The sequence below is a fragment of the Nothobranchius furzeri genome, chromosome 2, assembly GCF_043380555.1.
Source record: "Nothobranchius furzeri strain GRZ-AD chromosome 2, NfurGRZ-RIMD1, whole genome shotgun sequence".
Classification (NCBI taxonomy): Eukaryota; Metazoa; Chordata; class Actinopteri; order Cyprinodontiformes; family Nothobranchiidae; genus Nothobranchius; species Nothobranchius furzeri.
In genome coordinates this window covers 51,036,662-51,064,071 of record NC_091742.1, presented here as the reverse complement: position 1 = coordinate 51,064,071, position 27,410 = coordinate 51,036,662, and the positions used below count along the sequence as shown (strand labels likewise).

At 44.2% G+C, this 27,410-nt stretch overlaps 1 protein-coding gene across 1 annotated transcript in view; it reads left to right on the top strand.

Annotated features, from left to right (window-relative positions):
• Positions 1–13,708: 13,708 nt before the first annotated feature.
• gria1a (glutamate receptor, ionotropic, AMPA 1a) overlaps positions 13,709–27,410 on the top strand; it is a gene marked incomplete in the record, with an annotated part of 156,820 nt that continues 143,118 nt past the window's right edge. The window contains 2 exon segments of the mRNA XM_070546355.1: positions 13,709–14,033; positions 14,208–14,342. Coding sequence (XP_070402456.1) covers positions 13,946–14,033; positions 14,208–14,342 — 223 coding nt within the window.

The following is a 27,410-nucleotide window of genomic DNA, read 5'->3' as shown; positions in this document are numbered from 1 at the left end:
GTACACGTGACTAACGCGACCACCCTCTTTTACGGGGGGGGGGTTTCTCCCACAGTCGCTCCAAAGGGATTAGCGGGGCTGACATGCGTTTATCCGTCAGAGGCGAGGGGCTGATGCGGCAATATTACTACCAAGCGAGGCGGAACGAATGCCGCAATATTCGCGCAACGCCATGCTGGCATGGCGCATTTATAGACATACCATTGCAGTAATATTACGCCAATATGCCGGCATGGTGTGTCCTATAAAAGCACCTTCTTCTGCACACAGATGGAATCAGCTTCCACGTGCCCCAACTCTAGAAACATTTCACTACAGATGAAAAACCTTCATGTATTCATCCATCTTTGAATAACTGTTTCTTATGCTGCACTTTCTGCGCTATAACTGCTACCCCTTTGACTTTTATCTGTTAAATGAATATCTACATTTCTTTGTTTGATTTACTGTTTGCTGTCGTTGCGTCTGTAAAGCACATTGGATTCCCTTTGTGTTTGAAACATGCTGTGCAAATAAAGCTGCCCTGCCTAGGTGTACATACCAAACAAGAAGAAAGCTTTGATGAGTAATGCAAACTAATGTGATTGTGTTGTAGACTCAAACGTTTAGGTCTTCACTGAAAAAGTTGCTCAAGCCTAAGCCACTGGAATCCTTAAGAAACGAAAAGGCATATGTGGGTTTCCAGTTTTCTTCAGGTTCCTAAAAAGGATGTTTCCTCTTTAGTCAGACCTGCTAAATCATCTGTGGGACAAGTAATTAAACTACATGTCAATAACTCATCCTAATGAAGGCTGAGAGGCCTGAACTGAGACAGGGTCAGACTCCCTCTCATTGATCCTATGCTAATACCTGGCATTTGCTCAAGGCTGGTAAACTTCCACATTGTCCGTCTGTCAGTCAACAAGTGGTGTGCAATCAAATCAACAGGTAGCACAAATAACAAGCCAAGAGAACACGTTAGCAGAGCCTTGTTGAAGTTCAAGCAGCAGTTGTGTGGTGTTCTGATCAGTAATCCAGAGCTCCAGCGAGTCCAACCCAAAAACATGTCATATTTAAATGGAAGAGACCACTTTGGTTGTAGGAATGCTACCATACATCCTAAAATTACATTAAAAAGAAATACATCTTCACACATTGTTTTGCTTGCTACAACCGCGTTATACTATATGAATTAATAGGACAATTCAGGGAGAACCTTTATGTTAAAACTCAGACAGAGGAAGATGTTTGTAGGACAGGAGAATCTTTTAGCAGCATTTTTCTTGATTTTTCAGGAGAAAATCAAAAACCACCTGAGTCTCCAGACATTTTATGGCTCATTATCACTTCTGTTGATGTGAATTTCATAGCTGCAGACAGATATTTCTCTGTTTTATTCCTGCACAGTCAACCAAAGCTCCCATTAAAGCTACAATGGCACATCTACAAACTAAAATAGACATTTCTTTCATGCCTCTGAACAATGCTCTAGAGTTTAAGAAACATAAACTGTGGCGGTTCTCTTGCATTTGTCTAAAAACCTCAGCCAATAACACGGCTCTGTCCCAAATCCAACTATTGGACCATCAGGTTGTCGGTCTCACCAAACCAAGCCGCTTCCCTGGGTCCTCCACTGATTATGTGTACACCATTTGAGGTCACAGACAACAAAAGACATTGGGACAGAGAAAACAGCGGCTGGTGTTTAGCACTATCTTGTTTACTGTGGCAGGTGGCCTAAGGTTAACAGTGGTTATGTTTAAAAGCTAGCTTGTTTTTCAGACTTGCCTTTGCAGCTTTAAAAACAGACGACATGACACACAAATGGATGCACACACAAGCCTGCATATGAAGCTCAACATCAACTATAAATTCTAATTTTGAGGTTGAAGGTCTTTGCTTGATGGCCTCATATTTTTCAAAACATGTGCTTTTCAAAGGTAAATATGCGTAGCGAGTAAATTATACATCATGTTTGCCTTTTATGTTTAAAAATGTCCTGACTCTTGTTATTTTCATGATCATACCACTCGGCCAGCTCAGTGTCCTAGTGGTATGAGTGTCTACCCTAAGGGAGATTGTGGGTTCAAATCCATGGCCGGGTCATTCCAAAGACTTTCAAAGGAATGGGACCCTATGCCTCTCCATGTAATGAATCCACGTTGTTCTGCCATGCCTGTCATGTTTGTTTTTTCCTTTCTGCCAGTCCTCCTGTTAATCAGCTTCACCCAGTTCACCTGAGCCCTGCCTGCCTGTCTCCTTGCTTCACGTGTGCACTCCTCCTTTTAAGCAAATCTCAGGCTCTGTCTCCCTGCCAGACTGTCGACAGCCTTGTGCCAGTAGAGACTCTAGCGATATTTTCAACCAAGCCTTTTGACTTTTGACCACGTTTTCTGTCCACGGATTCTGCCTGCCTTGCCCCTCACGGATTGTCTCGCCTATCTGGACCCCGACCTTGGCTCTGAACTTTGACTACTGATCCCTGCTCAACCCCCTGATAAGTATTGCTGACTTCTGCATTTTTGTCTATGACCTTGCCTGTACCTCACTCTGACATTGGATTTTAGATACTTGAACTTCTGTGGGCTGTACTAATTGTCTGTGTCAATTTGAGGAGAGGAGTTGAATCCACAGACCGAAGAGGAGCTCCCATAGCTGGCACCGAGACAGTCCCACCCCCTCTCCCGGTCATCGCAGCACATGCTGCTCCGTCTCCAGTTAGAATCTTCTGCGATTCCCTGATTCTCCCACATTTTAAATAAAAACAAACAAAAAAACCTTTACTGTTTTACTGCTGTGTTCTGGCTGAATTTCCAGGTCTTCAGGTTGTACCCGTAACACCCCAATTGACTCAGCATTAAGGGGTTGGATTTAGGTGGGGGCCACCACTTCTGATACTCTTTTTAAGTGAGCATTAGGGGCATTTCCTTTACCAGAACTTCAGGGTAAATGCAGCGAAGGGGGAATTGATCGGGAGATCTTAAAAAGGAACCCAGGTTACAAAACCTTGTGGGTCTTAAAAGATAAATGTTAGTGTCAGTTATATTAAAATGGTGTTAAAGACCTTCTTAATGTCTTCATTTTTATAAGATTTGTTAAAAATAGTTTAACTCGTAGGTCGCCATTGTTGTTAGCGTTGCACTGCACTCTGGGTAGTGACGTCATATGGTTGTACCTCGGTTGCACCGGCTGGCTTTGGGACCCTGTAGTGACTGTTCAGAGACATCAACATGTCATCTGTTTAGCCATTTCAATTTGAACCAGAGTGAAACATTAATGAGGACATCACTGACCATGTTTCACAAAAAAGCATCAAAATGAAGAGCAAGAAGGGCAGGATGAAGCGAGAGCAGGACAAAACCGGTGGTGAATGTGCGGCTAATGTGTCTCCGTGGTAACCGGGAGGGAGAGTTTGTCGTCAAGAGCTCACATTTTTGTCAGCAGAAGTTAACGGTAAATTATCGTGTGATCAAACTTATTCAATTATGAATGATTTAGGAGAATTTTAGCATCCAGAGCTGTCGTGTGCTTTATAGATGATTAGGATATTCAATGAAATGACTTTAATCATTTTTGCAGATATTATATATTTGGAGAACACTGTATTGCTACACTTACTGCTTGTTTTACTGACGGGAGAGGTGAACGTTCAGCTTCATCCGTGATGAGTGGCGTGTCCGATGGTTCGCTGTACGTCACAGAAGCGGCAGCTGCAGGAGCGGGTTGTCGGCTCAGGAGAGCGTCCAGCGTCTCTCGTCTCTGCGAGGGCGTTTAGGCTCCTTGTGTGGGAAAAAGTTCAGTAAAGCATTTAGTTTCAGCCTTCTCTTATACCCAGCCACTCTGGTGAGCTCTTTAAGTAGTTGTGGTCGACTATAAGCCTCAAACGCATCAGGAGAAAAATGATGGGAACACAGCCGCGGATCTTTGGGAAGTTGTGTCCGTCCACAGGCATCTTCCCACTGCTTTCTTCTCTTCTTGCCAGTGGGAAAGCTGTGTAAACTCACATCACTCCCCTTGTTGCCCTCTGACTGGAAATTACATCCAAAAGCAGCACAATGCGGCATTTTACTCAATTATTAATACGGTGAGCACATAAACAAACAATAGCGTCAATACCTATTATTCCAAGCACAACCAATATACATCATCGCCCCCAGAGTGCATTGGTGCAGAAAACATGACGTTGACGTATGTCAAAAAATGCACTAAATACATAAACAGCAATATTTTGTGTGTTTCTAACAACATAGTTTGGTACAACAGAAAAATTGTGGCTTATTAGGGCATACACGTCATAGCCGGAGTTCCTTTTAAGGTCCAGTCTTCTCAGCTGTCGTGTCTCCATTTACAGCTTGGCCCTGTAAGAATAGGACGTCAGGACATGGCGACTGCTGCGTTGTGAGTGATGTCATTGATTGACGCAGAATGCACCAACAACTTGTTTTCATGAATGCCCACCCCATTCGCATTTCCTATTTCTTTCATCAACATAATTTCCTTTTTTGCTTTTTTGACCACTGTCTCTCACCTTTCTTCCACGAAAGCTGCTTCAACCTTCACCTCTCCATCAATAATTACACTGATCTCACCCCTGGACCACACCTCACTCCTCCACCCGACTGACTTGCTCTCCATCGCTCACCTGACCCCATCCAGACATGATCTCCTGAGTCTCCCGAGTTCCACACCCGAGCTCGTTCTCCTCGAGGAACCCTTGGATCTCCTTGCTGGCTTAGCCACCACCTCCAGACCTGACCTCTCCCCCTCCTAGGCTCTCTGCTTTCTGCTTTACCATAAGTTATTATTAAAATAAACAGTTTGTTATAATTTCACTTACCTTGTGTTGTGTGCTAATTTTGTGCATGTCGTGGTTCAAACATCTTCCCTAAAACATGACATTAACTGGATTCTATCTGCAGAATTTCATCCAGATGTCCCAGAATCCAGTATTACTGAAGAAATAAAGGCACATTGGCAGACTTCAGTCAAACAAATGACACCGAACAAAAGTCAGTAGCAAAATAAGCTTTTTAACTTTGGCAGAAATTTAAATGAAAATGAATTATGGGTGTTTCGAATACACCTGCCACGAATTTTCAGATTTATCATCTTATCGTCGTCTTCCTCCACTTATCCGGGTCCGGATCGCGGGGGCAGCATCCCAACTAGGGAGCTTCAGACCGTCCTCTCCTCTGCCTTCTCCACCAGCTCCTCCGGCAGGACCCCAAAGCGTTCCCGGACCAGATTGGAGATGTAACCTCTCCAACGTGTCCTGGGTCGACCCGGGGGCCTCCTGCCGGCAGGACATGCCCGAAACACCTTCCCAGGGAGGCATCCAGGAGGCATCCTGACCAGATGCCCAAACCACCTCAACTGGCTCCTTTCCATCCGGAGGAGCAGCGGTTCTAGTCCGAGTCCCTCCCGATTGTCCGAGCTCCTCACCCTATGTCTAAGGCTGAGCCCGGCCACCCTACGGAGGAAACTCATTTTGGACGCTTGTATCCGCGATTTCGTTCTTTCGGTCATTACCCAAATCTCATAACCATAGGTGAGGATTGGGACGTAGATCGACCGGTAAATCGAGAGCCTGGCTTTCTGGCTCAGCTCCCTCTTCACCACGACAGATTGGCTCAGCGCCCGCAACCCTACAGATGCTGAACCAATCCACCTGTCAATCTCCTGATCCCTCCTACCCTCACTCGTGAACAAGACCCTGGATTCTTAAACTCATCCACTTGAGGTAGGACCTCTCCCCCGACCTGGAGTTGGCAAGCCACCCTTTTCCGGTCGAGAACCATGGTCTCCAGATTTGGAGGTGGCCGCTTCACACTCGGCCGCGAACCTACCCAGCAAGAGCTGAAGGTCAGAGCTGGATGAAGCTAGGAGGACCACATCATCTGCAAAAAGCAGCGACAAGATTCTCCTGCCACCAAACTCGACACACTCCACACCACGGCTGCGCCTAGAAATTCTGTCGATAAAGGTAATGAACAGAACCGGTGACAAAGGGCAGCCCTGAAGGAGTCCAACCCTCACTGGCAACAGGTCCGACTTACTACCGGCTATGCAGACCAAACTCACGCTCCTCTGGTAAAGGGACTGAATGGCCCTTAACAGAAAGCCACCCACCCCATACTCCTGGAGCGTCCCCCACAGGGTGCCCCTGGGGACACAGTCATAAGCCTTCTCCAAATCCACAAAACACATGTGGATTGGTTGGGCAAACTCCCATGCCCCCTCCATCACCCTTGCAAGGGTATAGAGCTGGTCCACAGTTCCACGGCCAGGACGAAAACCACATTGCTCCTCCTCAATCTGAGATTCAACTATCGATCAGACCCTCCTCTCCAGTACCTTGGCGTAGACCTTTCCAGGGAGGCTGAGGAGTGTGATCCCCCTATAGTTGGAACACACCCTCAGGTCACCCTTCTTAAAAATGGGGACCACCACCCCGGTCTGCCACTCCACAGGAACTGCCCCCGATGACCACGCAATGTTGCAGAGACGTGTCAACCATGACAGTCCTACAACATCCATAACCTTGAGATACCCAGAACGAACCTCATCCGCCCCCGGGGCTCCGCCGCTGTGTAGTTGTTTTACTACCTCAGCAACTTCTGCCCCCGAGATTGGACAGTCCATCCCCAGGTCTCCCGGCTCTGGTTCCTCCGTGCATAGGTGGGATTGAGGAGCTCCTCAAAGTATTCCTTCCACCGTCCGACTATAGCCCCAGTTGACGTCAGCAGCTCCCCATCCCCACTGTAAACATTGTGAGCGAGTTGCTGCCTTCCTCTTCTGAGGCGCCGGACAGTTTACCAGAACCTCTTTGGAGCTGATCGATAGTCTTTCTTCATAGCCTCACCAAACACCTCCCACGCCCGAGATTTTGCCTCGGCAACTGCCACTGCTGCACCCCGCTTGGCCATCCGGTACCTGTCTGCTGCCTCCGGAGACCCACAGACCAGCCACGCCCTGTAGGCCTCCTTCTTCAGCCTGACGGCTCCCCGAACCTCTGGTGTCCACCAGCGGGTACGGAGGTTGCCACCACGACTGGCACCGGCCACCTTGCGACCACAGCTAGCAACAGCCGCCTCAACAATCGCAGAGTGGAACAAGGCCCACTCGGAGTCAATGTCCCCCACTGCTCTTGGGACGTGGCTAAAGCTCTGCCGGAGGTGGGAGTTGAAGACCGTCTTAACAGGTTCTTCTGCCAGGTGTTCCCAGCAGACCCTCACTTTGCGTTTGGGTCTGCCAGGTCTACGTGGCATCTTCCCCTGACATCTGATCCAACTCACCACCAGGTGGTGACAGCTCCGCTCGTCTCTTCACTCGGGTGTCCAAAACATACGGCCGCAGGTCAGATGATACGACAACAAAGTCTATCATCGACCTGTGACCTAAGCTGCCCTGGTACCAAGTGTACCGATGGGCATCCTTATGTTCGAACATGGTGTTCGTTATGGCCAAACTGCGGCTTGCACAGAAGTCCAATAACAAAACACCACTTGAGTTCAGATCAGGCGGGCCGTTCCTCCCAATCACACCCCTCCAGGTCAAGCTGTCATTGCCCACGTGAGCATTGAAGTCCCCCAGCAGGACAATGGAGTCCCCTGATGGAGCACTATCTAGCAATCGTCCCAGGGACTCCAAAAAGGGTGGGTACTCTGAACTGATATTTGGCCCTTAAGCACAAACAACAGTCAGGATCTGTTCCCCGACCCGAAGGTGCAGGGTAGCTACCCACTCGTCCCCCGGGGTAAACCCCAACACACAGGCAGAGAGTCTTGGGGCTAACAAAAAGCCAACCCCAGCCCTCCGCCTCTCACTCGGAGCAACTCCAGCAAAGGAGAGTGTCCAACCCCTCTCAAGGACTTGGGTTCCAGAGCCAATGCTATGTGTCGAGGTGAGTCCGTCTATATCTAGCCGGTATCGCTCAACTTCTGCCACAAGCTCCTGCTCCTTCCCCGCCAGCGAGGTGACGTCCCAAAAACCAGTTTTCTTGCCCGGGGATCAGACCGCCAACGCTCCCGCCTTGGTCTGCCACCCGATCCACATTGCACTGATTTATCAGCTTGTAATAGTTCATAATTAGCAGGACTACAAATCAGACCAGTACATAGCATATATGACGTCACTACAGAATGTCTTCTCCCCTAGCGTAGCTGCTACTTACCACATGGCCAGATTTATGGTGGTTGTTTCCTCCTAAAGGAAGGATTTGAAGTTTGCTGAACTTACAGCCATTTTCCCTTTGTTTTTCTCCATGTCTGGTTCGATGGCGTCACTTTGGTGATGTCCATTTGGAGTCCTGGACGTATTAGGTTAAAATGGTAAATGGCTTGTATTTGATATAGCACCTTCTACAGTCCTGGAACCCCTCACGGCACTTTACAACACAATCAGTCATTCACCCATTCACACACACATTCACACCCTGGTGATGATGAGCTACATTTTAGCTACAGCTGCCTTGGGGCACACTAACAAAGGCGAGTCTTCCGTACACAGGTGCCACCAGTGCCTCTGAACACAACCAGCAGGTAAGGTGGGTTAAGTGTCTTGCCCAAGGACACAACAACAACAGTGACAGCCTGAAGATTAGCCTGAACCTGCAACCTCCCGAATACGGGGCAAGCACTCCTGTGCCACTTTCGCCCATATTTTCACACAAAAATCTAAAATAACTTTTGCCCCCGTTCAAAAATAAGCGCTTTCTTGGCATCAAAATGCATCTTTAAATTTCACGGACATCATATGTGAAATCCATGGCACAAAACAAACAGGATTAGAAATTAGCGTTGTTAGCCTCATTGACTTTCATTCATTTTTTCATTCTTCTGGGTGACCCGTGGTCCAGAACTAGATTGGCGTGACTCAGGCTCCTTATATGATGTCACCACAGAAACTTCTCCCCCAGCGTAGCTGCTACTTACCACATGGTCAGATTTATAGAGGTTTTCTCCACGTTCAATGCTCCATCTTTCAGCCGATATGGAAGCTCACAAAACTCAGCCATTTTTCTTTCTCTCCTTGTCTGCTTTGATGACGTCAATTTGGTGAGACGAGCATTGGCAATCCTCTACGTCTTTTCCCACAAAACCTAGAGTAACTAGTGCCGCCTGTAAAAAATAAGCGCTTTCTTGGTATCGAAATGTGTCTTTAACAGTCACGGACATCATGTGAAATCCATGGCACACATTAAACGGGTTCAGAAAATAACGTTTGAGCCCATAAACTCCCATTCATTCTTTTAGCAGCAGGAGACCAAGGGTCTGGAGGTAGATGGGCTCCCTCATTGCCAAAAATAATAAACAAGAAATAATCAACGAAACACACATTTCCTCAATTTTTCTGCTTAGTTACATTTTTTAATCACTAACATAAACACTTATCACAGACACCCACCTACAAATCACAACTGGCCTTATGGTTCTTTTCTTTTTCTCAAAAACACATTTTGTTTTTCATTTCTAGATATATTACATCTTTCTCTGTGCACACTAGCTTTACCAAAACACTGGTATATCTGACAAAAAATGAAATTATTCTGTCAAACAGTAATACATGTTTTGATTTCTCAATGTCTGTGCAGTCAGTCTAAGTGCACCAGGTTTCAGAATACTGGTGATCGTTGGTTTTATAAAAACTAGTCTTTCAGTTTTGCTGGTATCTGCAAGCAAAACATGTTTACACCAAACCCCTCACAATCAGACGACTGACAATCTACACAAACGTATGCAATCAACCATTTTTACACAGTGTTTCTATGTTGGAAACCGCATGTCCACATCCAATGTTCACATCCTGAATTCTTCCAGGAAAAAAAACAAATCCGTTGTTTTTTCCCTTTACTGCAGGCTTTACTTTATTGCTAACAGTGAACAACATGTCTGTGAGACATAAGAGCCAGCATAGAAAATTAATGAGATGACACAAAACACATTAACAAAAATACTTACATGAAATGTGGAAAGAGAAAATATAAAATTATCTATTCTCATTGATCTTTGGGATTAGGCCACGCTTTCGTCAGCACTTCATCTGATGCCATCGAATGCGATACACCTTCAACACTTGCCTCTGAAATCCAGTCTGTGTAGTGGTTAACTCTTTACCCTACATAAATCAGCTGTGTGTCAATGACTTCTATAATTGTTAAATAGCAGCTTGTTTTGAGCTGATATTATTTTAGAAGTAGAGGTTTCACACTGTAGCTAGGGATGGGTACCGAATTCGGTACTTTTTAAGGTACCGACCGAATTCCACAGTACCGATCGAGCACCGATTCACTTAATTCGAAACGGTGCTTCGTTTCGGCACCCGTCCTTCACAACGAGAACGTGCCTAGACAGCTGCGCATGCGCAAGAGCGTTATGTCATCGGTCGCTGCGAGCCAGTTGTAAACAGAGCAGCATGGTAGAAAGAACGAAAGCTAAAGCTTGGGTCCACTACACTAAATGTGATGGGTAAGTGGGTGATGATGAAACCAGCGACAACAATCTTAATCTGCTCCGGTAGGTAAATAAAATAAAATTTTTAAGATAACGTTAGTTGATTTGTTAGCTTCCGTTTCACTACTGGTGCATTCACTTTCTCCTCGGAGCTCCGAATTTCCGACTAGAAGAACATGAACGAGCTCTAAAGTTTGGCTTCACTCTCCTAAATGCGACGGGTGATTGGGTGAAGATGAAACCAGCGACAACGATTTAAGTGTGAGGCATCATCGTTTAAATCTGCTCCAGCAGTTAAATAAACTGTTTAAGATAACGTTAGCTTGATATGTTAGCTTCCTACGCCACCATTGTTATCATCTAATGGTGCTTTCGCGTTCTCCTCGGAAATTCTAACTTCCCAGTAAGAAAAATCAATTGAAAAACGACGGCAAAAGGAATGAAGATACACAGTAAATTTAGTTCACAGTAAAGATGTTTGCTTCAGTTTAATTATCAGCTTATAAAACTACAAGGACGATGTTAAAATACAAACAGTTGTATGTTATTTATCGTGATATTTATCAAATATGGTTATATATTGAGAAAAATATATATTTAATTATAAAAGAGAATTAAAAATATTAAACACTCAAAAGTATCGAAAATTGGTACCGTTAAGTACCGGTATCGATTCGTAGGTACCGGGAATTAGTACCGGATCGATTCAAATATCAAAGGTACCCATCCCTAGCTACGGTTGTTTAATTGTAAGTGCTGTGTGTTTCCATGAGTAAATACAACTTAAACTGATCTGTCATTCTGGTGGTGGGTGTAGCTTATCTGTTCAGAAAATGTAAGCTTTGTAGAAACATGCTGACTAACTGCTTTTTGTGTGAAAATGACATAAAATGTGTTAACGGGACGGCTAAAAAGCATCAAATAAAGAGTTTTGAAAATGCGCTTTCTGTTTGGACAAATGTTTAGGAACTGTAATAATGTGGCTGACAAAAAGGTTGTTGGTTCGTTGTAACCTTTGACCTGTTGTTTGCATCTCCTCCATTTGTCTTCTCCAGGAGCTTTGGTTTCCTCTGAAAGTCCAAAAACTGAAATGGTTCTACATAAAACTTCGAACGCAGACGGTGAATAAGCCGTGAGCAAAATGTGCAGGTGTGTGTGTGTGTGTGTGTGTGTGTGTGTGTGTGTGTGTGTGTGTGTGTGTGTTTTAGCCCTGTGATAAACCAGCTACCTGTCTTTGGTGTAACTCGCCTAAGGCGCTGTGTTTGTTGTAAAAACCTCCATCCCCATGAGACTTGCCAACAAGATAAAACAAACTGATAGATGGCTCACATCAGTGGGTAAAACAACACACCAGGATGAAATGGAACAGAATAAAAACACACAAGTTTATGTCATTTTAAACCTTGCAACAAACCAGTTGGAAGATCATGTTTCTGATGCTTCTTGAGTAAAACCCTTTAAGTTTGAGTTCCCTTAATCATCTCGTTACTGTCACGTTAAGGGGATGGTTAGGACCCAAAAATGCAGATACCCAGGATGACTCGAGGCAGGAGTTGATGTAAAGAATAAATCCTTTTATTTGTAGGATGACAACAAAAATAAATCCAAAAGGCTGCGAGCCAAAAATCCAAAAGTCCTGGAGCACTGGACACCGAAAGCTCACTTAGAGCACAAAGTCTGGGGACGAGATAAAAAGGCTCACACAGAGCGCCAGAAAACGCTGACATGAAAAACAACAATGGACCGACAAGACACCGAGACGAGACAGGGCTTAAATACACTGGGGCATAATGGGAGGATGATGAGCTGCATGGTGTGAGGGGAGAGAACCAGGTGAAAGTGATAACTAATCAGGGAGGAGGAGCAGGAGAGGACACCAGACCTAACTGGGAAAGGACACACACACACACACACACACACACACACACACACACCTAGCTGGAGGAGGGCATAAACACACACACACACACACACACACACACACACACACACACACACACACACACACACACACACCCACAACTGGAATAATAGACCTATGGAAATTATGGTGGGGAGACTGAAGGAACACAGGACCTGAGAGGGAATATCTGGAGGGCTGAAGACCAGGGGACACGAGAGGAACACAAAGAGACACAGACACAGACCATGACAGTTACAGAATTGTCAGAAAAGTATTTTATTCAGGAAACATCTGTGAAATGCAAAACTGTGTTAGTCGGATCTGAAAGTGTGTTCTGCAGAGTTAGAGCCAATTTAGCTGTAAAAGAAATCCAGGATGAATGTTTACTAAATTAAAAGATTTTGTGAATCACACAGAAAAACGACTTGAAGCAGGAAACAATGGTTTGAATTTGACACTGATAAATAAATATATTAGGACGGCTGATTAGTCAGAACCATGACAGCTGAGCCTGTTTCACAGCAATTGTGTGAGGAAGGCACTACAAAGGGCTGCATTCCATTTTACATTAACTTCTGCTCATTAGCATAATTACTGATAAAACACAGGAGGGTTTGCAGGGAGGAACACAGCCCTTGTTAACACACCTGCGCTCTACAGGTGATTGTATATATTATTTACATCACACCAGAACCTGATACCACAAAGGATCGCCCGGACTGGCTGGTTCCAGTACTGGTTCTAAGTCCTTTCTCTTCACTGTAAAAATATGAGACGTGTGTGTGCGCGCGCGTGTTTGTGTGTGTGTGTGTGTGTGGGGGGGGGGGGGGGGGTGGCAATAAGCCTAGTGCTGCTATAATAAACTTTCTGCAGCAGAGGTGAACGGATGTATTCTGAATAATAAGCCGTGCGTCTCCCGAGAGACGTTGCATGCACTCTGAGTGTGCACGCTCAAAAAAAAAACCTCTCCATTCTGCAAGTCATTAGACAAGTAATCAGTGAGAAAATGTTTCTTTTTCTTTTATATGGAAGTGCGAGTCTTTCACAGAATGAGAAAGGCCTATTTCTTCTTTGCGCAAAGCATCATTTGGGCTCAACCTATAATTTTCCTAGTGCGTATTTGTGCTTTCGGCTTGTTGCACATGCGTCCGACATTTATTTTTCCTGGAAGTAATTTATAAATGAGACAAAATCGAATGAAATGAGTGTGGACACTTTTTGGAGATGGGCATTATTTCTTGCAGCGTGCTTGTTGATGCTGAAGTCTTTCTCCGTCTTCTAGAGCAGAGCGTCATCAGAGAGAGAGAGAGAGAGAGAGAGAGAGAGAGAGAGAGAGAGAGAGAGAGAGAGAGAGAGAGAGAGAGAGAGAGAGAGAGAGAGAGAGAGAGAGAGAGAGAGAGAGAGGCGCCTCTTCTCTCGCCATTGCGCTCATTGTCTCGCTGCTGAATCCGCGTCGGTTCGGATGCTGCTCCATCAAACCGGAGGCTGTTTTATTATTATCCCAGCGGTGAGGACCTGACTCCGCACGCACAAACTCACACACACACACACGGACAAACCATATGCGTGGATTTCGGCTCTTTTTCCCTTCTTCGCCAATGCAACAGGAAATATGCAGCGGATCTTCGCCATCCTCTACACCAGTTTACTGGGGATATGCTTGGGTTCGGGTTCGAGTTTCCCAAGTAACATCAATATAGGTGAGAGAAGCGCAGAAACACAAACCACCACTCTCCTCAACTTTATCTCCTTTCACGTTCCACATGCACGTGTGTGTGTGTGTGTGTGTGCGTGCTCGCGCGCGCGTGTGTGTCCTGCTTTTCCACTGACTTCGAACACTGAACCCAACTCCCCGGTTCTGTTCTGCTCAACAGGAGGGTTGTTCCCCACCGACTCGCATGAATATGAGGTGTTCCGGTTCGCCTTGTCTCACCACCAGGACATCCCCAAGCTGGTGCCGCAGGTGGATATGGTCAAATTGGGAAACAGCTTCTCCATGACATATGCCTGTAAGTGTTCGGAGCTGGTTCTACTGGGTGTCTGGTAATTGTTCTGCTCGTGGTTGAGGCTCAAAGAGCATCAGGAGCTCCATGCGTCAGAGGAAAACCCAGTTTTACGCGCTGATCGCTCAGATCGACCTGTTCCTGCAGCGCGACTGTTGATCGACAATCTTCCCTTTAACTGTTGCGTGGGACTTGTTTTCCTTCCTCTGCGTGCTCGCAAGGTGACGGAAAAGCCAAAGCAGGGTCTAAAATGCTGCTGCCAGATGAGGTCCGGTTTTACAGCTAGGCGTTTAAAAGCGATCACATGCGTCTCTCGTCATTAGGAGGTAGGAAGCAGGCAGAGCAAGAAGATCCCAACAGATCACACCACATTTGTCCTTCCTAAGGTTAAAAAAACCTTTAAACCCCACAAATGTGTCATTTTTTTTGAGAGAAATCCTCAGAACACTCATCTGAGAATCATCTGCCAGAGCGTTTAACCCTGTTTACTCAACCTTAGTCATTTTATTCTTGTGTTTTCTTCAACCTTAGATGTGAAAAGAACATTCAGAACTTTGTGAAGAAGCCCAAATGTCCTCTCAGTTCAGCAGCACTCACACATTATTTTGTAAGTGTGCATATTTTAAACAAATAGACCAAATGACAGTTTGGGTCCATGCATAGCGTGTTTTTGTGTATTGATGCCGTGTTATTGTTTGTGTGCAAGCATGCCTGCAACACTGGGAGCCTGAATCGTAACTGGAAAAAATGCACAATTTTTGGGTAAATTTAGAAACTTTTCACCGGCATTCCTCCTGTGGGAAGTTTACATTTTAAGGAGACTACCGGTGCCAATACGCACCAGTGGGTGCCAGAGTTGTGCTGTTTAGTTGTGATCACAGTGCATCTTCCTGTAGCCTAATCTACTCGCTAACGTTCTATTCGGTTCAACAAAAAAGTATAATTCACAGATTTGAAGGAGTTTGTTACGTTTTTCTGGAGCGTCTTGTGAAAGGATGATGTCAGAAGTTGTCCCAAAGACAGTGACTGAGGATCATCGGTTGCATGCGTTTACCTTTGCTCTAACGTTTTTTGTGTGGCCTTTGGACGGAAGTGTGCGTCATGCAGAAATCTGAAAATTAAAGCTTACACGCAAAGCAGTCCATTTTCATCGTAATGTTTTTGTGATCACATTTACAAGAAAACAATGTTTAAATAGCCGTCAACCATCAGGCTTAGGTGGAAGTAGCATCGTCCTTGTTCTCTGGCTCGGGAAGTCTGGATGCGTCTCCCCTGCTGTGGGTGATAATGTGTGCCATCATATATGCCAGCTAAACAACAGTCAGAGTTTTTGCCAAACAAACGTCATTCTAGCCTTTTCTCTTCTAACCCTGCATCTATTCCTCTCTTTGTGCTCTGCCGACATGTTTTTTCGCCCTTGAGGCTTTTCAGTCACGTTTGTCTCAACTCTCTCTCACTTGTGGGAAGTCGCACACTTTCTTTCCAGGAGATACCTTTGACAACTGAGTGTGTCTATCGCTCTGCACCTCGGTGTGTGTGTGTGTGTGTGACAGGCATTCCATTCCAACGCCCAGAGACCACATTTCCACTTTGAAGCCTCTTTGGATTTCAGAAAACTCGTCTGCTTTGAGAATTTTTCAGTTTTCCGTTTTTTTCCCAGGTAATGCGGTTGCAACAGTTCTTGCAAGAGCCAGTTATGAGCTTTGGATTGGAAAGGAAGCAATGTGTGCAACATTACTGGAGTAGATTTATGGACATTCACCCAAAGCTTTTGCTGAATTGTGGATTCTCCATCAAAGTAAATTTACTGAGAAGTGCAGAGAAACTTATAGTGCCGTGAAAAAGTTGCTCCTTACAGATTTTTTCAGTTTTTTATGTCATATTTGAATGTTTCACGACAGCAACAATTTTCAATATCCTACAGACAGAAGTAAATATAAAATGCAGTTTTATGTAATTTAGTTAATTCAAGAAAATTTGCTATCCAAAGTAACATGTAATGCAATTCTTCCCATTGTTATAGAACAACTCACCATCTCAGTGCCATAGTGGTAGAGCGTCCTCGCTGGGACTGGGAGGTCGGGGTTCAAATCTTGGTCGGGTCATACCAAAGACCCAAAAAATGGAACCCAACGCCTCTCTGCTTGACACTCGTTTTAAGGAGTTGGATTTAAACCAAATAGTTCCCGAGCACAGCCACTGCTGCAGCTCACCGCTCCCCACGGGGGATGGGCCAAATGCAGAGATGTAATTTCACCAGTGTGTGATGGTGACTAACAACAATCCACATCTAATCTTTTACAGTTCAGAAATAAATTTCTTCTGACAAAAGGAAGGTTGGTAAACGATCTCAAAAAGCAGTACAACGTGTTCTGTTCTAGAGGAATCTGAGAAGAAAAGAACCCGGAGCTAAAAACATACCGCAGGCCTACGTTGGTTAGGGTTAGGGTCATGATTCAACAAGAAGAAAGGGAATCAAAGGAGGTAACAGAAAAGTCAATTATGTTTCAAAAATAAAAACCATTTTCATGATCTTTTGGCTGTAGGGAAAATATATTTTGGCCTGGTTAGGCAAAAGTGGAACTTTCTGGACGGTTAGTGTCCCGTTCCGTGCGGTGTAAAAGGAATACTCCAAAGACATTGTAGCAACAGTCAAACATGGTGGCTAGGGCGGGGCGATATGGACCAAAACTTATGTCTCCATATCTTTTAGCTGAATTCCGATATCCGATATACTGTATATCTCAGTATTTTTCCTCCTGTAAAATATTTACACGTGAACTCACTTCGAGCTGTCCTGAGAAATTATAAACTTGAATCAGTAGATTAAATGCATGAAAATGTATTGATTCTTGTCAAACTTTAACCTTAGTGCCTATTCTCTACCAGTCTGAGCTTTAGAAACACTGGTACAGCTGTCTGCTACACACACACACACACACACACGCACACACGCACGCACGCACACACACACACACACACACACACACACACACACACACACACACACACACACACACACACACACACACACACACACACACACACACACCATGGAGTCATTAGTTATCAGGGCAAACATGGCTGGAGTCTAACGGTGTTGGCTCATATCAGTGATTCTACTGTAATGACTCAGAGTCTCTGGTTGCTCTTTTATGAGTATTATTTTCGGGCTACTGTCGCCGTAACCCACGCCTTACAAACTCTTAACTTTTTCAACAGAATCGCTCGTAATGGAGTATTTACTAGCATAGCAAACCAGAGCGGAAAAACCCGGAACAACATTTTTCACCCCTTGAGCTCGCCTTCAAAATAAAACGCTAACCCTATAGTTTGCTATTCAAACCCTTACAATACGTTTGAGGTAATTTGGCCACTCCGGCTATCCGTAGATGTTTCCTGAATGCATGGGGAGGGAGGTGTTTGGCTCATCTCTCCGGCTCCACACGCGCAGGATGGATAAACAGAACTCCGCTGTCCTCAAATAATTAAAAACCAGGATGCCAAATGCAAAGTTTAGAGCAGCACGTTTACCCAGAGGCTCTCAGATTGAGCAAACTTGTGAGAATACACGTAATAGCCGCTTAGAGATGGAGCAACATGTCGCTAGCATAGCGGCTAATCGCTAGCAAAGCAGTTTGACCAGTTATATCGATGCAAAGATATAAAGTCATTTTGTATCTTGGTAAAAAAATTATCGATATTTTAAAAATATCGATATATCGCCCAGCCCTAATGGTGGCGGTAGCGTGATGGTCTGGTGCTCCTTTGCTGCTTCAGAACATGAAACAGTTTCTGTATTTGACGTCCAGGCAGTTCATTCTGGAAAACCCTTGAGTGAGTGGGGCACAATATCTCATTAGTGATGTGAGAGCCTGATTACCAGTTATCACAATTGCTTGCTTGCAGGTTTAGTTAAGTTAGCTTTCCATAACGCCGCATGCTTTACGAGCGACACCCTATTCTGGTCTGTGTCTGAAAACATTAAATCTCTCGCTCCATCTTGCACATCAGCCACCACTCACGCCACCCCTCAGCCATTTAGGCCATGGAGCTGAGCACAGCTGTGTAATGAAACACACCCCAGATGCCCTCATTAGTGAGAGCATCCTCAGCTCAGGGGAGAGAGCCTTGTGCAGCAAGGAACAGGAAGCTGCTGAACGTTTGCAGGATTTCTCTCCTCTGGATCAAGCATTTAACCTGTGGCAGCAGGGGGGCGGGCGGATGGGTGGTGGTGGTGGTGGAGACGGCGGGCTGCATTAATGTCTTTGCCACAGTGTGCAGCCGTGAACAGAAAGAGAGAGAGAGAGACACCAGACTGTACAGGAACAACTCAAACGGATAACGTTCCTCGTTTTTTCTTTATTCTCCTAAGTGGAGGAATTTGATTCCTAAAAGGAATCAGGAATAAAAAGAAAAGACCTAACATGACAGGTGACAGTTGTCTGAGCAAGAATTCCATCCAGCATTCAGGTTTTACATGAACTAGACCTGATTCAGAGCAGATATTCCTTCCTAGTCTCAGACTCTTCACAGATTTGACATCTTTTCTCTTTCCCCTCGCTCCTCATGGCAGGCGCATCCTTTGCTGTCCATGGGTATGATTGTGGGGTTTTGGGCATGTGCATGTCAGAAGCGCTCAGAAAGCAGACGGGGGTGACAAAAATGGATTCGACGCCTCGTCCTGCTGCGTGTCACTTGTTCTGAAAGCGTGTGTGTGGATGTGGAGGCTATGGAGACGTGTTTGTTTGGAGGAACCAAAAAAGAAGGGCTCCGGGGCTTATTTATAATGAGTCAGAGGAGGATAAAAAATGGGAGTTTATTCCTGGATTTTCTGTTTAGCATGCCTGTGTGGAGGAGTGCATTTCTGTTTTTCGGTGGGAATGTTTGGCGAGAGCGACATCTCACACATGACTGGGGGAACATGCCCTCGGGAGGGTGGGGTGAAATGGCATGGAGGGGGCTGGTGAGGATGTGAGGAGGGAATCCATGGGTGTGAAAAGCAGCAGGGTGAATGGACCCTTGTGTGGTGTGATGAATGGAGCTCCGGATGAGGGCGACACTCATCAGCTGGCTCTTATAAAGCAACCACTTCCTTAGAAGCAAGTCCTCCCACCACACACACACTCACACAAAAAACACACACACACACGCAAACACACAAAAGCGCTGGCACCTGCCAAAAGACTGGAAGACGCGTGGGTGAGGGTGTTTGGCGTGCGTGGGTTTAAGTAGAGCAGGGGTGCTGAAGGGGACAATAAGGAGGGATGTTAGATAAGACAGTGAATCGTTTGGCGTTTCTTCTTGTTTTGTCTAAATTGTCTCTGATTGCTGTTTGTAAATGTAGAACGTTAGTCACCCCCTCCCCCTGTCAGTTGGATTTTACATTACCATAATCTGCTTTAGACTTGGTTTATAAAACGGACATCCCTGATTCACTCGTTTCATGTCAGGGCCCCTGCAGGCTTGCTCCTATGTGATCTGCTTTTCGCTTTGATGTCCTTCATGTGGTGGATGAGGTTTGGCCACTCTGTCTGCCGGATGCACTGCACATGCAGGGCGGGGCCGGGGGACTCGGACATCAGATGGTGGGCTTTTTAAATCTAATGTTCAGGATCGTTTAGTTTCTGCATCAATCCCGACAATAAACCTCACATTAGGACTGATTAGCGGTTATGGAGGAGATGATTTGTGTTGTCACGGTGACGCAGGTGGCGTTATTTCTTTGGGTCCGTGGGGGTGAGTTGAAGTGGTCTTGGTGAAGATCTATGAGGCAGGTCTGATCAATGACCTGAGCTCTGTGTGGCCGATCAATAGAGTACAGACAGGGGAGGGGAACGCACGACGGACACTGGTGTCACTGGTTGACAGTGGGGCTTTACAGTTGACCAGAATAATGCTTCAGTTGTTATTTGAACTTTAATTATTTTAACCTTCATTATTCTTTACAGCATTTTAAACATATAACATTTCATAAGTCACAATTACAATATTCAATTAAAAAATACTTTATTACTCCCAGAGGGAAATTGATTGCTGTAGTAGCTCAGAATAATAATAATAATCAAGTCATCAAAGAGTTATTGTATATTACAATGGCTGTTGGCAGCAAGGATCTCCAGTGGCGGTCAGTGTTGCAGCCAAACTGAAGAAGCCTCTGACTGAAGACACTCTTCCGTTGTCGGACAGTCTTGTGAAGAGAATGCTCAGGGTTGTCCATCATTTTCTTGATTCTCTGGAGAATCCTTCTTTGCATTATCTCCTCCAGTGGTTCCACAGTCGTCCCCAGAACAGAACTAGCCTTTTTTATTAGGCTGTTGAGCCTTTTCAGGTCCCTGCTTCTGAAGCTGCAACCCCAACAGACGATGGCTGAAGAGATTACACTCTCAACAACAGACTTGTAGAAGATCTGCAGCATCTTGCTACAGACGTTGAAGGACCTAAGCGTCCTGAAGAAGTGCAGTCTGCTGTGTCCCTTCTTGTAAACGGCTTCGCTGTTCTTTCTCCAGTCCAGTCTGTTGTCCAGGTGAACTCCAAGGTATTTGTATTCCTCAACCACCTCCACTTCTTCTCCCATGATGGAAACAGTGTTTGACTCCACCCTGTTTCTTCTGAAGTCTAAAATCATCTCCTTTGTTTTGTTCACGTTCAAGGTCAGATGATTGTTTCCACACCATGCCACAAAGCACTCCACCAGCTCTCTGTACTCAGCTTCCTGTCCATCTCTGATACACCCGACGACTGCAGAGTCATCTGAGTATTTCTGTAGATAATAATAATAATAATAATAATGCATTGAACTTATACAGCGCTTTTCTTGACACCCAAAGTTGTTTTCACACACTCTCACATTCACACACTGCTAGTGATGGTAAGCTACTTGTAGCCACAGCCGCCCTGGGGAGGTCTGACAGAGGCGAGGCTGCCATTTGGCGCCGTCGGCCCCTCTGACCACCAAGATGACAGGTCTCTGATTTGTACTGGAAGTCTGAAGTGTACAGGGTGAAAAGGAATGGTGAGAGTACAGTCCCCTGTGGTGCTCCAATGTTACTGATCGCCTGGTTTGATGTGCAGTTCTTCAGCCTCACAAACTGTGGTCTGTTTGTCAGGTAGTCTTTAATCCAGGCGATAGTTGAGGCCCCCACCTATGTCTTCTGGAGTTTCTGGCAAAGAACATCAGGCTGGACTGTGTTAAATGCACTGAAGAAATCAAAGAACATGACCCCCACAGTGCTGCCTGCTTTGTCCAGATGACAGTGGGTTGGTTGAAGCAGCTGGATGATGGAATATCAATTCCCAATCACACACCCCTAAACAAAGCTACACATAAATTAAATAGCTGACCAAATACTAAAGTGTGATTTCTTAGATCCAAATTTTAAGTTGCCATTATTATATTGTCATTATATATAATCCAATGTTTAACAATTATTGGAACTGTTCAAATCTTGCACATGTGGTTTATAATAACACCCCAAATTTCATAAAAAGTCTCAGATTTGCCTTTAACAGAGTACATCATTGTTTCTGAAGGACAGTATGATGGTAATTCCTGTGGTGTTGGGGGTTCGATGTTTTCCCACAGCAGCTAAATACACTTTTTAGCTGCTGCCATTGCAAGAAGGACTCATTATTGCTGGAATTTATTTAACTCTTCTAGTACCTCTGTTTCCCCCAAAAGAGCAACTCTTGGATCACGTACAATTTGTTTTTGGAGGAAAGAACGTAAATGCAAAAATACGGAATCTCAACATTTCTTTATTTTATTACACTCCCAGAAATAAGTCTGCATCAACACTATTACATCTGTAGCATTTCAGAGACTGGGTTGGTACATCAGATGTAACTTTTTTGGAGAATAATAAGTTTGACTTAACAAATTTAGTTGAATAAGTCCATGTCTTGTATTTGTAAGGACAGTTTGTGAGTATCTTTTCCCATCTCTCTATTGTAAATATTTTTCCAAAGTTTTTTTTCACCCACTTGTTCTTTTTAGATGCATTTTCTTACAGTTATTATCAGTAAGTACATTTTTTATACAATGTTTTTGGGTGAATTAGCTTTTTTAATTATTCTGTCTATTGGGCTTTGAATCAATACTTTGGAGCAGGGGTTTTTATCCTGCCTTTCATCCGGTTTTTCAATGGTAGGAATTAATATAAATCATTTTATTTGGACTCGTAACTGTCACAAAAACGGTTTCATTATCTAATTTGGTTACATCCCCTTATGCAAACATGCTTTTCCAATGTAAAGGCACAACATGCCTCAGTCTGCCAGTGTATGCCTTCTGTTATCTTCGTACAATTCTGTGTGTGTGTGTGTGTGTGTGTGTGTGTGTGTGTGTGTGTGTGTGTGTGTGCAGAGGCGGTTTTACCATTAGGCATAGGTAGGCGGCCGCCTGGGGCCCCCTTGTGTTGGGGGCCCCCTAGCCCTGACCGCCGGCACCCCTCTGTTAATGCCACAATTCTCTTATTACCAACCTGTGGCCGCAGACGGGATTGGACATGCTTCTCATTACCATAATTCCTGAACTGTTCAAGATATCAAAATTCCAAAAGTGCTGAAAAGATTAAAAATGGGTCTTTCCGTGCATATACAAGACATTACGGTAGCCACCGGGATTCCCTGTCAGCGCCGCGGTGAAAGCGGATAATGGAACAGGGAAGCTAATTAGCATAAAAACCAGCATGAAATTATGGAAATGCCTCAAAGAAAATCAACACGATCTATTAGGTGTCCCAGAAGGCTTATATCTGAAGACAATGACCATGAAGGACAGATCTCCAGTGAACCAGGATATGAATGTGTGTTCCGTCTTTATATTTTATTTTTTTATTTGAACAACCCTCAACTATTTGCTAATTGTGATATTCAGCTTCATTCCAGCATTATTTATCTTTTTACAATAAATAATTATTTTTGCTAAAACAAAAGTTTTTGGTATAGCAGTGCACGGTGTGCAAGAGAAGAACCCCATGGCAGTGTGAGGCGTGCTCTGCCTGCAGCTGGAGAGAAACTGCTTCATGGTCTACCACATCAAATAAAAGCGTCTGAAAGTTTACAAAAATAAATAGTCTTAAAAACTGCTAAAAAAGATACCAAGGTTCACACTGTTTTAAGAATAGATGCATTTCAGTTCAAAGTTTAAATTGTTTGCCCAGTCATTTTGAAGTTCCTGTTCAGTAATAACTGTAAAAAATTCAAATCCGTTTTTTGCTTTTTTCACTTTTAAGCTGATTTTTTAAAGGCTTTAATAGAAATAAATTCTAAATACAAACCATACACTAAAAGCTGAGGTTGACTGAAAAAAGGAGAGAGTTACACAAACTTTGCACTTTTTATTACAATTTTACAGCCATAAGATTAAAAAAAATACCAGACGGCCCTGTTATAATTATGGTCATAAGAGGGTTATTAAGACGGCGATGCACAAACTGGAAGTGATTGGTAGTCATTCCACTCCAATCCAGTTGGTGGCAGTAATGCACCAAATTGTTGTTTGCCAAGTGCCATAAGACCACAAATAAGAAGAAGAAGAGAGGCGGGAGCATTCGTAACACACTCAAAGCGATAGTCAAAACATGAAGCATGAAATGGAGTTATCCTAGTGGCTCCAATAAGAGAAAGAAGCAGCATGTTTCATTAAAGCTTTTATTTTCACTTCTGAAAGTGACGTTGTTTTTCGATGTAAACATCAAAAGGAAGCAGAAAGGAAAGACAATGGAAAATGTTTAAAGGGAGGAAAACATAGACCAAAATGGAAAATGGAAGAAAAAAATAACTAATGCAAAACACAGGAGCACTGACAGGAAGAAGAAAGCAGAGCAAATATTGAAGGCACTCAAAGGGAGGGAAATACAGGAAAAAAGAGGAGGACTAATAAAAAGGGAAAACAACTCATGTCAGAAGAGGGGGGAGTTTCGCAAATCCAGTTAAAGATAAGATTGTCGAAAATTTTGTGTAAGGGGCCCCATGTCTGTGTTCGCCTGGGGCCCCCAAATTGCTAAATCCGCCCCTGTGTGTGTGTGTGTGTGTGTGTGTGTGTGTGTGTGTGTGTGTGTGTGTGTGTGTGTGTGTGTGTGTGTGTGGAGTCACTCTGTGATTGGATGCGTGAGAATTTGTGAGCGGCTTTTCTCTGCTTTATTAACGCAAGCTTTGCGTTCGCTCCTTAACAGCTCAACCCTGCCACCTGCTGACATAAACTAGTAACTGCAGCTCCTTAAGTATGTGAATCAGGATATTTGAGGACAATCGTGTTTGTAATTTTTAAGAAGTGGGACACAATCTCTGAGCTGAAAGTGAGTGGTAATGGTAAATGACCTGTATTTTTGTAGCATCTTCCACGGTTCTTCAAGGTGTTTTACAACTAACCAGTAATTCACCCATTCACACGCCCGTGATGAACAGCTACCCTGCGCCGCTGTCGTACACAGGCACCACCGGTCCCTCCGACCAAGGTATCCCTGTGGACAAGTAAATAGTAAAGGGCTTTTATTTGTTTAGCACCGTCTAGAGTTCTACAACCCCCCAAGGCACTTCACTACATAATCAGTCATTCACCCATGCACACACACATGGTGATGAGCTTCAATGAAGCCACAGCTACCCTGGGGTGTACTGACGGAAGCGAGACTCCTCAGTTCTGGCGCCACCGTTTCCTCCAACCACCACCAGCAGGCATGGCAGCTTCAACTGTCTTGCTCAAGGACACAACAGCACTATTCTCTGCTGGGAGGTGGGATCGAACCTACCTCCTGAGCTACTGCTGCCCTAAAACATAAATACAAATCTCTTCCAATTTTCTCTTTCAATCAGCTCAACAACACTTTGAACACGTGTCACACTAAGTGTTGTCATGCTCTGAGCATCACTCGATGCTCCTATTTTGAAAAGCCCAACTGCAGTGTGGCATGTTTTTGTTTGAATGGGTGCATTAAATGCTGTTTTCGTGGCTGTAAATAGCATTTATGTTAAATAATCATGATGTCAGCACCATCCAAACGATCTTGATCGTCTAAGGTATTCCTCGCCTCTCAACTGGTGACTGCTTACAAGGCCATTACAAGGAAAAGTAGCTAAAGGAAGATGAATGGATGAATAATCAAGCAGCTCTTTGGTCATTATGAGATATATCTGTTTGTGTGTTATTCATAGAAAAAAGGAACACACATAGGGTATTATTACCCATCATGCTCTGTTTCAATTAAAACACAGAGAAACACGAAAGGTTTGGTTTGGTTCTGGTTTTGGTTCCCAGCAGTCTACATTAAACCACAGCTGTTTTCCTCTTCTGTAGTTTAACGCTGTGGGCCACACAGACTTCATTGGTGGTTTAAAAACATCCAGCACCATCTCTGTTTGGAAACAAATCTTGTACTTTTATATTTTGAAGAGCCAAAGGAAGCAAGCATATTGGTTTCATTTTCTGACCCAAATGTGTGTAAACACTCTGCCTTTGGTGTGCAGGTTGTGTGTTTTTGTGAGTGTGTGTGTGGAGAGTAACTGGATCTCACAGACCGTTCAGCAGAGTTACAACTTTACTGAAAATATGGCATAAAAGTGCACACTGTGACACAAAAGACCATTCCTCAGCCTGTTGCTATTGAGCTGTGTGGCTCTAGCTGAGAATGACTGTCCGCATATCCCCTGGCCAGATTTGGCCTAACTTGGAGTGATTGTGCATAAAGTTATCATCAAAAATTGGAGCGCCCCAATAGCGACCTTAGTTTAAGACGCAGGAGAGAAAAGTGGTGAGTGATGTGCATTTCACTTCTGCTGAGCCTTTAAACCAGTTTGTCATTAAGGAACCGTTTTATTTTCATCCTCACAGTGAAATAAGGCATTTAGAGTTTTTATTTTAGCGTCTAACCAGACAAGACCTAGGGAGCTATACGTTACAGTTTTAAGATTTATTTTTAAAACTTCCTTAAATATGGTTATTTAAAGTTCAGTAAAGCTGTGATTGGGGATGTTCTGATACAACCTTTTTCACTTCCAATACGATACCGATAAGGCATCCTTCAGTAATGACCGATACCGATATTAATGCGATACGACATCAGCACAAATCATACATACTTTTACCTGTTTCGTACTGTGGAATGTCTGAAAGGCTCGATCAAGTGGTATTACTCAATCGGAGAACAAGAGCAGAGAGTAAGTTTGAAAAAAACGACATTTTTTAACAATTGGTTGCAAAAATGTCAACCTTAATGGACTGCTTATATCGGAGGTTTTTGATGCAGTCCGATATAATCCGTTACAGTGTTTTTATATCGAATTCCTTCTGATACCGATATTGGAACGGGACAGCCCTAGCTGTAATAATCAGTTTGCAAACAAGCTAGCTTTTGAATGCTAACACGGTCACAGAACACTCACCCCCCTCAGGTATCTTCCCTGAGACGCTTCTGCCACAACCGGAAACCCACGTTGCTACAGTAAACGAGAATGCGCTAAACACCGTCACTGTTTTCTTGATCCAAACATTCTTTGTTGTCCGTAACTTCGAATGGTAGTTTGTCCTAAAGTTGAAAAGGTAGCAGCCGGCTGTGAGAGAGCCATTTTAATCATTTTTCCCACAATACACGTACTTATACCTATACTATGTTAGAGCGTTAAGAGGTGTGAAAAAATGGTTTAAGCCAATTTGTTATCCAAATTTGGCTTTGCAACTTTATGTTGTTTCCTTCTGATAAACATTTGAAACTCTAGAAAATAATTGATGAGCCTAAACCATTTAGACTGATGGTGGAAGAGGACTTGTGCGCCTGCCCCATAACCAGTTGCAGCCGGTGGTGCCTGTAGAAGCCGTGCTGATGTCTGTGCTCTGTGGCTACAGCATAGCCATCACCACTCGGGTGTGAATGAGTGAATGACTGTTTCCATTTATCATAAAAGTCGGCTTGTGATTTAGAGATTTCTGCCTCCGAACACACGTTCACGACGCTGACAAATGCATAAAATTAATAAGCTTACCAAATTCACTGCTACAAAAGCATGATAAGCTAGTCTGATATCATAATGAATGTGCTGCAGCTGTTGCCTTTTATTGAGACATGAAGGTTTTAA